Here is an 11,251-nt window from a genome sequence, read left to right as displayed (position 1 = left end):
ACATTGCTTCACAACCTCTGAAACTTTGCAGATCTGGTGCAAAAATATTGAATATTTTTTTTTAAAGGTGAATTTTATTGCAGTCAGGGAAATTAAACCCATATCACCAACTATTTAGCATTTATAAGCACTTAAAGATTTATAGTTTGGAGTCGATGTAATATAGTTGTAAGCAGATATACAGTAAGGACATTTAGGTGATTACTAATTTACAGCAGAAACAATTATAACTTGTTCTATAAACTTGTTCTAACCCTTATTAATGCTACACAGGAGGATTCAAATAAAGTGTTACAAAATGATGGGTTCATAATAAAAGACCATAGTAAATTCAATGCAAAAATGACATGTTAGTGTTTTACAAACTTTATGTTAGGATGTCAACTAAGCCAGCAGTTCACAGTCTGAGACCAGTTAATGCTCCCTCATTATGATACTTGGTGAAATTGACTGAAATTGGGAGAATAAAATGTATTCTACAAGATTTCAATGATTATTTGTCAGTAGTAGATTATTACACTTCAGCAACTAGACACGAGACACGAGGAAAAAGCTGCACCCACATGTTAAGTTTCAAGCAGCTAAATGAGACATTTGATTTGTCATATTGAAAGACTCCTTGTGGCACAAACTGAATATCAACTCACAAACAGGTTAAATCAAAATGTTTTTTTATAATCGCATAATTTATTTGAATAAATAAATAAATATTTAAAAATTACACGCTCCCTATATGTGATGATTTCGTGAGATTTATGTGTGAAATCATTTTAATAACCTGAAAATTATGATTTTCTAGAAAACAGAACAGGCTCAGTATGTTCAGTCAGTTATAACTTCATCAGTTCACACATACAGTAACAGTCAAAAGTTTAGACACATTTTTCCTTTCACTTAAATGAAAAAGTGTGACCAAACTTTAAACTGATCATGTATTTACTCTGAATGTCCTCAGGAGAAATTTAATCTCTAACATGGTCAGTTTTAAAAATATTTATATATGTAGAAAAGTAGATAATTATTTATTTATCTATCGACATACATTTGAAACAGACATGAGTGCTGCAAATGAAAAACTGAGCATTTAAGAAGCTTCAGAGAATCTACAAACTTTAATGACCCCTGCTGGAGAGAGTGTGAAATTACAGTATCAATTGAACTTGCTCCCACTACAAGTCTCTGGGAAACATGAATACACAGTACGCTGGTATATTATTGTGGATATGTAGTGATATAGATATACAGTAGAAAATATTAATGACATCTTTTCTTTTTTCCAAGTCTAACTCATAAAAACACATATTTGATAGCGAAATAAACATAAGAGTTTAATGGTACTTATGAATAAATACTTTCCTATATTATCATCAATAGACTCAGAGTCAGTTTGTCAGGCTAAGCTGTTCAATATCGGTCACTTTTCCTCTGTCTAAACTACGTAAGTACAAAGGGACCACTGGATTATTAACATGTTGATGTGCATGTGATTAGCGTGATGGCAAAGGTGTCACTAAAACTCACCTTGGACTGAGCTGCAGCTGTCTCTGCTCCAGCTGTTACTGAGAAGAGTCTGAGCTTTCAGCTGGCTGATCATCATGGTGCCATCTGCTGGATAAACCTGCAACACAGCAGCCAGTCAGAGCTGTGATACCATCAATGACCAATCCTCTGAGCCTTGATTTCAAGTGCTACGCCTCTGAATCACAACCGGACATACAAGTAGGATAAGAGTTTAGTAGCGCTTTATAAGAAATAATTTATAACTACATTGAATCTGCAGTTGTGAAAAAGAATCAATCAAATCAAATCAAGAGATCAAATCATCAATTGGAGGTGTCTTCCTGATGAATTTAAGATGACACTCTGACAAACACCTGCACTCATCTGAAGTTACAATCAGACGTTGTTTTTGTACATTTCTGTTGAATGGAAAAGCAGCTTCTCTCAGCCTTTTTCTTTTGGACTACATGTATAGTTTATGTTCACACCATCCTCCTCCTCTCTTCATTTTACTGTTACAGTGATGTTCTCTGGCCCACTGCTGATGAACTAACAGCACTTGAAAAGAAAGCTAGTAGATGACGTCTTTAACATGATATAAATGGTCTTCAGGTTTTCTTTTCATCTTCCGGAGATTAACGATGAGAAAGACAAAAGTATCCCAAACACTGTAAGACATTACAGAGCTAATGATGTGTCTCTCACATTAACAAACACCTCCTTCCATTATTAAGAGAACTGGTGATCTCTGAACATAATACTGTAACTATCAAGAATGAATAAAAAGGAACAATCTACTTTAATGTAGATGACATTAAGGCCTCATCATTTATCCTACATTAAATCCCAGCGATGTATTGTATATTTCTATATTGTCAATCAGCACAATGCTGCAGATTAAGAGATAAATCTGTCTGCAGGACAAACACGATGTTCACTTTATCAGTGTATTTATATGTTTTCTTTAGTGATGTCAGTTCAGTTAAATCATCTAATCTTCTGTGTGTGTGTCTCGGCATATAACTGAACATAACAGCACCAGGAGCTATGCAAAATGGAGTGGGGGTGGGCACTGTAGTAACATTTATACTCCTATGGAAACTTTGAATGACTTCACAGTAGTTGTGTGTACAGCTCACAGGATCACGTCACAATGCAGCAACACTCCCACCTGCAGATCTACATATCTTCAACTACATGAGACTCTGGCAGTTTCTGTCTAAGAAAACATGGAGATTATCATCATCAAACAAATCCTCTTCACATTTTCCATCTTTTTATTGTGGACTACAGGTAATTTAAAATATAATCAACTGTGGACTGAAGTGGGTATTTATTTTATAATAACAAACAAAATATAATTTTGATGTGATGTCAGAGTTTATCAGAGTGTAACAAGAAAAAGTTCACCATGTTATCCTTTATTGTTAAACACACAGGTCTAACTGATGGAAATGATGTGACCCAGACCTCCATATTGTGGGAAGAACAGGGCAAAAATGCAACAATGAACTGCAACCACACCAAGGGTGTTAACTATTTCCAGATGTACTGGTACAGACAGCTGCCTGGAGAAACAATGAAACAAATTGTGTTCACCAGATTTGGCAATGAAGACCACGACTTTGGAGATTCTGACAAAGACAAAATCTCAGCCACCAAGCCTAACCCTGAGAGTGGGACATTCACAGTGAATGAACTGAAATCAGGAGATAACGGCTTGTATTTCTGTGCTGTGAGTCAACACAGTGATACAGATGCACTTGACAGCTGAACAAAAACCTCGGTGCACTGTTGGAACAACTGCTACCAATTCAGTTTGTTTCCTGTACTGTGTATCTCTCTCATACTGTAGGGGGACCTCCAGCACCACAAACACTCCCAGTAACACTTTCATGTCAAGTCTGATACAGCAGCTCACAGAAACATCACACACTGCAGAGACACTCCCACCTGCACCTCTTATTATCTGTCATTACATTGACAGTTACAGTATAAATAAGACTTGTATCACGTCACAATGCAGCGACACTCCCACCTGCAACTCTTCATGTCTCCAACTATATGAGACTCTGGCAGTTTGTGTCTAAGAAAACATGGAGATTATCATCATCAAACAAATCCTCTTCACATCTTCCATCTTTTTACTGTGGACTACAGGTAATTTAAAATATAATCAACTGTTAACTGGTTCATAAATACACGTTTGCATGCTCATTTTATATTTGCTTTTATAATAACTAACTACATATCATTTTGATGTGATGTCAGAGTACAACAAGAAAAGTTCACCATGTTATCCTTTATTGTTAAACACACAGGTCTAACTGATGGAAATGATGTGACCCAGACCCCCATACTGTGGGAAGAACAGGGCAAAGAGGCAAATATGAGTTGCAGCCACACCAAGGGTATTAGCTATTACCAGATGTACTGGTACAGACAGCTGCCTGGAGAGACAATGAAACTAATTGTTTTTACAACAACACAAAAAAACGACTTTGAACCAGACTTCAGAAATGATACGAGATTCTCAGCCACCAAGCCTGACGCTGAGAGTGGGACATTCACAGTGAAGAACCTGACATCAGGAGATAACGGCTTGTATTTCTGTGCTGTGAGTCAACACAGTGATACAGATGCACTTGACAGCTGAACAAAAACCTTGGTGCACTGTTGGAACAACTGCTGCCAACTCACTTTATCTCCTGTACTGTACATCTCTCTCATACTGTAGGGGGACCTCCAGCACCACAAACACTCCCAGTAACACTTTCATGTCAAGTCTGATACAGCAGCTCACAGAAACATCACACACTGCAGAGACACTCCCACCTGCACCTCTTATTATCTGTCATTACATTGACAGTTACAGTATAAATAAGACTTGTATCACGTCACAATGCAGCGACACTCCCACCTGCAACTCTTCATGTCTCCAACTATATGAGACTCTGGCAGTTTGTGTCTAAGAAAACATGGAGATCATCATCATCAAACAAATCCTCTTCACATCTTCCATTTTTTTACTGTGGACTACAGGTAATTTACAAAAAGATCAACTGTTAACTGGTTCATAAACACACTTTTGCATGCTCATTTTATATTTGCTATATATTTATAATAACTAACAAACATATCATTTTGATGTGATGTCAGAGTTTATCAGAGTGCAACAAGAAAAAGTTCACCATGTTATCCTTTATTGTTAAACACACAGGTCCAACTGATGGAAATGATGTGACCCAGACCCCCATACAGTGGGAAGAACAGGGCACAAATGCAACAATGGACTGCAGCCACACCAAGGGTGCTGGCTATTACCAGATGTACTGGTACAGACAGCTGCCTGGAGAAACAATGAAACAAATTGTGTTCACTATTGCAAAATCCGATCCTGACTTTGAACAAGACTTCAAAAATGAGATGAGATTCTCAGCCACCAAGCTTAACCCTGAGAGTGGGACATTCACAGTGATGAACCTGGAACCAGGAGATAACGGCTTGTATTTCTGTGCTGTGAGTGAACACAGTGATACAGATGCACTTGACAGCTGAACAAAAACCTCGGTGCACTGTTGGAACAACTGCTGCCAACTCAGTTTGTTTCCTGTACTGTTCATCTTAGTTGTTTTATTATTTTATTTTCTTCCTATCCCTTTTTTATTATCTTTTATTTCATTTGGGTATTCTGAATATTTACATTTTTATTCTACCTCTGGCGTTTCCTCTGTTCCTGTTTTTTATTGAGTCATTACTTATATTTTATTTTGTTTTGTTTCGTACAATGTAAAGCATATTGTGTTACATTATTATATATCCTGGCCAACTGCATTACTGTCTACATTACCCTGCAAAGAGTAGTTTGAGTCGCAGAGAAGATCATTGGCGTCCCACTCCTAGCCCGAGCAGACATTTCCAAAGACCGATGTGCCAGAAAGACATCAAACATCATGCTGGACCCCTTTCAACCGTACCACCACCTCTTCGTGCTCCTGCCCTCTTCTAGGAGGCTACGAAGCTTCAGGGCCAGATCCTCCAGACTGTGTAATAGTTTCTTTCCCCAAGCCATCAGGGCAATTAACTCCCACCAAAAACTGCCCCTCATTCCTCCAGTCAGGGATTGAAATGGATGAGAACTGAATGCTAAATGCAGATGCACTTTACACCTAAGTAAATCAAACACTAAATTATGCTGCTATTGTGTTTTTTAAATCGTGTTGAATGTCTTGGTGGGTTTTTTTAAGTATTTAAATGTCCCTTTTATTTTGTTCCTTTTCTTTTTATGAGTGACTCTTCACAGTGTGACTGACGGTTGTTTGAACACCATGAATCTGGAAACAATAAATTGAACTGAACTGAATGAAAAGTGCTATATAAAGAAAGTCTGATTGATTGATTGATCAAATGATTGATTGATTAATTGATCTCTAGTACTGTAGGGGGACCTTTTTCCAACTATTCCCTTCCCAGTTTAAAACGGTGACTTTTACTGCAGAGGGACCTCGAGTACAATCACTGAACATCTCATCACACAGAGACACTCCCACCTGTAACACTTCACATCTCTACTGTAACGTCACACTTCTCATCACACAGACTGACAGTGACTCTGGTCTCTGACTTCATTTTGATCACATCACAATAATGATCACAGCTGGTCTGATCAAACTCTCTGCAGCTCTGCTCTGTATTGTAGGTACGGTTCATCATCATGCTGACCACTGAAAGCAGAAGCTGTCACTTTACCTTTAAACACATAATGATGATTTTATGTTCTGACTTTTTTTTTTTACCTCCACAGGTCTAATTAATGGGGATGATGTCACACAGACTCCTCAGCTGTGGGGTGACGAGGGTCAGTCTGTCACAATGAACTGCAGACACGACAAGGGCAGTTTATATTACCAGATGTACTGGTACAGACAGCTGCCTGGAGAAACAATGAAACTAATTGTTTTTACATCAATCACAACACAAAATCACGACTTTGAACCAGACTTCAGACATGACAGATTCTCAGCCACCAAGGCTAAACCTGAGAGTGGGACGTTCACGTTGAAGAAACTGGGGCCAGAAGACAACGGCTTGTATTTCTGTGCTGTCAGTGAGCACAGTGATACACATGCACTTGACAGCTGAACAAAAAACACAGCACACTGTTACCAACTGTGTTTACCTGCTGTACTGTAGGGGGGAACTTCAAGTACAACACAGAACAACTCACAATACAGTGACGCTCCCACCTGAAGCTTTCAACACAAACATGAACTCTGTTGTAACGTCACACAGACTGATACATAATGATGGTTTTATGTTGTGATTGTATACAGATGGCTTGCTGCTGCTTCTGTAACAGTTTTTAAACTATCACAGGTTTAATTAATTGAAGTGATGACATAAAGCTCCCTACGAAGATGCATGTCTGCAATTTCAAAACATTTGATAAGAAAATACACAGTAAATTATATTATGGTATTCTGAGGTTGTGAATATTATTTATTAATTCATTCATTATTCATTTCATTTCATTCATTATTTTTAAAAACATGTGAAATGAGTGAAAATATGTCCATCACCAAATAATAGAGAAAAGTTAACATTTTTAAATACAAAAAGATAAATTAGAAAAAAAATCTGAAAGTTTTCACATTTGAGAAGCTGGAACCACTGAATGTTTGACATTTTGTATTGATATATTATTTCACTGATCAAAATTATAGTTGATTAATTTGTCTGCTGATCAATGAACACCATGATAGAATACATTGTTGTAAGAAAGAAATTAATTGAAATTTTACAGCACAGCACAAGAGCTCACAGAGTCTCACTCACATCATACATATGTGTCTCCTCCCCTCTAAGTTTGTCCTGTAACACAGTTGAATCTGTCAGTCAGTGTGGAGACAAAGAGGAGGACATCATGATGACAAACATCAACAGCGTCACTCTGCTACTTCTCTCGCTCTCTTGTAGGTTGGAATACAAAATGTTTGTTCAAAGATAAAATATTTCAGAACCATTTCTGTTCTCTTAATGTTTCTTTCTTTCTTAAATGCAGGTTGTTCGCTGAGCAGTCAAGTTCTTCAACTTCCATCATCAATAGTAGAAAGTCCTCACAATTCAGCAACAATCACCTGCAACCATTCAATCAGTTTACATTATGTAATATTGTGGTATCAGCAGTCAAGGGGGGACTCTGGACTTAAACTCATTGGATATGTTTGGAATACTGAACCAGCTGTTGAGGATCCATTCAAACAGCGCTTCAATGTGACTGGAGATGGTTCAACAAAGTCTCAACTTCATGTAATAAAACTCAGAGAGTCAGAGGACAGCGGCATGTATTACTGTGCAGCTAGCAGGCACAGTGACACAGTTACCTTCTGGCCTCTACAAAAACCCTCCATCATCTATTTACACTGAGGAACAGCACACCTGCATCTGACTGCAGCCTGTCACAGAAAATCACTGATATCAGCATTAAAACCGCCTCTTCCTGTATGAGCCAACACAATAGTGTACTGTATAAATCCTCCTCCTACTTTATATCCACACAGCTCTGTTCAGTTTGCAGTCATCACTCTTCTTTTGTGTTCATCTGCGTTTGGATCATGATCAGACTACTCGTACATTTAGCAGCTCTGCCGTTCTGTTTAACAGGTAGTATTACATTCACTTATGAGATATGCTCTGAATGTTTGCTCTCCACTCATCATCATCTTTTTCCCCACAGAACTCTCAAAAAACAGCGTTCATCAGACACCTGCTGCCATGATCAAAGATCCTGGTGAAACAATCATGATAAACTGCAACCATTCAAACACTGATTTTAATATGATCCAGTGGTACAAACAGTCTGCAGGGAAAAGTGACATGGATCTTGTTGGTTATGCACGATTCACTAACCCATTTGTTGAAGATAAATTCAACAGGACTCTGTGGTGGGAAAAGTCGGTCATCTCTTCATATTCCAAAGCTGAGTCGATCCGAAAACGGAGCAGTGTATTTCTGTGCTGCTAGTGAAGCACAATGATACAAAAAGCCTCAGACCTCAACAAAAACCTTCTCTGATACACAGTCACAATCATCCAGCTGCTGATAACACAGAGCAGAGACACACTGAATGTTGAGCTGAGATACTGGATTTAATGTTATTACAGTTACATCCAAGGGGGTGCAGTGTTTCCCCACACATCTTTTTATAAGTGTGTTTTTTAACCATATTTGGGAAAACAAAGCAGCGTTTAAATCACAACTAACTTGTCAACTTGATAAATCTGGACATCTCCATGATGTAGGTTTAAGCAGGAGTAAAACTGTTATGTGGTAAAACAAAAAGTTTAATTAGGACTTTCAATTAGTGTACTATGAATAATAAACAGGAGGGGTTCATGAATTTTATGGTTACTTTCAGTGTGGTACGTTAAAGTGTGCGTACTGATGATAGTTAATAAGCTGCACTGTTTCATCACACTAATGTCAACATAACAGTCAAACATAATTTGATTAGAATTTTTTTTAATTTTTGATCTAATAGCGTTCCTTTCACATCTATTATTATTTATTATTATCATGACTGTATTGCTTCCTTTTATGAGGGGGGAGTGTCTCTTGAGTCTTGACACAATGACACCACCCACATTATTTTACTGATGTACTCAGAGAAGGTGTCAGTGTGTTTAGTGATGAAAACACAGAAACAAGACGGCAGCTTTAAATTAAACCATAAAAAACACCATGATGTTCATCATCTGCTGCATATGTGTGAATGTTTTACTGGTTTCAGGTAATGTAATGAACTAGTCTCAAATTCACATTACAGTTTTTGCTTTTAATTGTATGTGAACAAATCGGAAGTTGTTGCTATTTAAGGTTCATGCTATAGGCTCTGAGATATAAATTAATATAATTTAAGTGATAATTAGCACATGTATAACTGAGGATTTGATGTTTCTCCACAGGTTCCTCCCTCAGTGATCAAGTCCACCAGACTCCAGCTGTCACATACAAAACATTTGGAGAAACAGCCCAAATAAACTGTTCACACAGTATTCAAAGCCACGATCGAATCCTTTGGTACAAACAATTCAACAAAAAGCTGCAGTTCCTGGGATATGTTGACTACAACGATGGATATCCAGAGTTTGGTGCAAATATGACAATGAAAGGGGGAGCCAGTAAAGGCCAGACCTGCACATTAACAATTAAAGAAGTCGACCTGAGCAGCAGTGCAGTTTACTTCTGTGCTGCTAGTTTCCACAGTGCTACATATCACTGCTCCTCACTACAAAAACCTCCCCAACTGTATCACAGCTCCTCTGCACCTGTGTTCCTCCTATCATAAGGAGGCAGTGTATCTTTAATGAGACCTTTATACTGATGGTTATAATGTCAGGAGGAGGATTCATTATGACACCACCCACATACATGTTGATTTGTAGATGGGAGGTTTCCTCAAAGAGGAGGTTGGAAATAATCAGTAGAGCTGCTGATACACTGCTGATCATAGCAACAGTTCAGTTATTAAACTAAAGACAACATGATCATCTTATTTCTACAAATTACTTTTTACACTATTCTGGTTTCAGGTAATGTCATCACAGTTTAGACCATTTAATAAAACTTTCAACAACATATTTTTATGGTTTGATTTATATTACATTACTGGATTTACCTGTGTTTATTCATATGGTGTGTGTTATTTTGTTGATGTCTTTTCTACAGGTTCCTCTCACAGTGACAAAGTCCACCAGACTCCAGCTCACATGTACAACAAACCAGGAGAACAAGTCAATATCAGGTGTTCACACAGTGATGACAACTACAACAGGATCCTTTGGTACAAGCAAGTAAACAAAGAGCTGAAGTTCCTGGGATATGTGTTTGCAGGCAAAGGAATTCCAGAGCCTGATGTAAATGTGACAATAGGAGGGGGAGCAGCTAAAGGTGATATCTGCACACTAACAATTAAAGAAGTCGACCTGAACAGCAGTGCAGTTTACTTCTGTGCTGCTAGTTTCCACAGTGCTACATATCACTGCTCCTCACTACAAAAACCTCCCTGTTTGTGGTTTTTCATCTCTGTATTACAGCTCTCAGCTCCTCTACACCTGTATTAACTCACATCAGATATTATAACGGGAGTTTCTGTATGTGAAACCACTTCCTGTTATAAATAGCAGCTTCAAAAATTCAGGGCTCATTTCAACAGTATTGCTATAATGTTTCAGATTTTCACAACACATGTCAGATCATCCACCTGGTAATACAGGTCTTTGCTGTTTAGCTTCCTTTCATAAGGTGGCAGTATATCTTCATTGAGCCTGTGGTGTGTGACGTTCAGTGGTGGAGAATTCACTACAACACTTCCCACCTTTAAATAGTTGTGCTTGTTTTCCTGATCAAAGGGTTTACTCAGAAAAGGAGCTGGAAAGTATCAGCTACCAGAATATAGTGTGATGAAAACTTGGTCAGAACATAACATGATCCTTTTCTTCTGCATAGCTTTTAATATTATTCTGGTTTCAGGTACTGAAGTCTTTTTCAGACATTTGTTCTTTAAAAAGGAGGATTTATATTTATTTAGCAAACCATCAGGTTTCTAAGTATAGAAACATTTTGGGTATATTTTATGTGATCAAAATTAATTCATGATTTTTACACATATTCTCTAGTTATCATCTTCAGTTCCTGTCCTGTGCTATCTCATTTTTCTATTTAACAGCATTCATCCTCACTTGATGTGATT

General features: G+C 37.7%; 1 protein-coding gene across 1 annotated transcript in view; it reads left to right on the top strand.

Moving 5' to 3' along the window:
* Positions 1–7,423: 7,423 nt before the first annotated feature.
* The window catches only part of LOC128375840 (M1-specific T cell receptor beta chain-like), a 37,414-nt gene continuing 33,586 nt past the window's right edge, over positions 7,424–11,251 (top strand). The window contains exons 1-2 of the mRNA XM_053336258.1: positions 7,424–7,472; positions 7,562–7,865. Of these exons, the coding sequence (XP_053192233.1) occupies positions 7,424–7,472; positions 7,562–7,865 (353 nt within the window). The remainder of the gene's footprint in view (positions 7,473–7,561; positions 7,866–11,251) is intronic.

The sequence above is a fragment of the Scomber japonicus genome, chromosome 16 (assembly GCF_027409825.1).
Source record: "Scomber japonicus isolate fScoJap1 chromosome 16, fScoJap1.pri, whole genome shotgun sequence".
Lineage (NCBI taxonomy): Eukaryota > Metazoa > Chordata > Actinopteri > Scombriformes > Scombridae > Scomber > Scomber japonicus.
The sequence above is the reverse complement of the archived record's forward strand: the minus strand, read 5'-3'. Positions and strand labels throughout refer to the sequence as shown.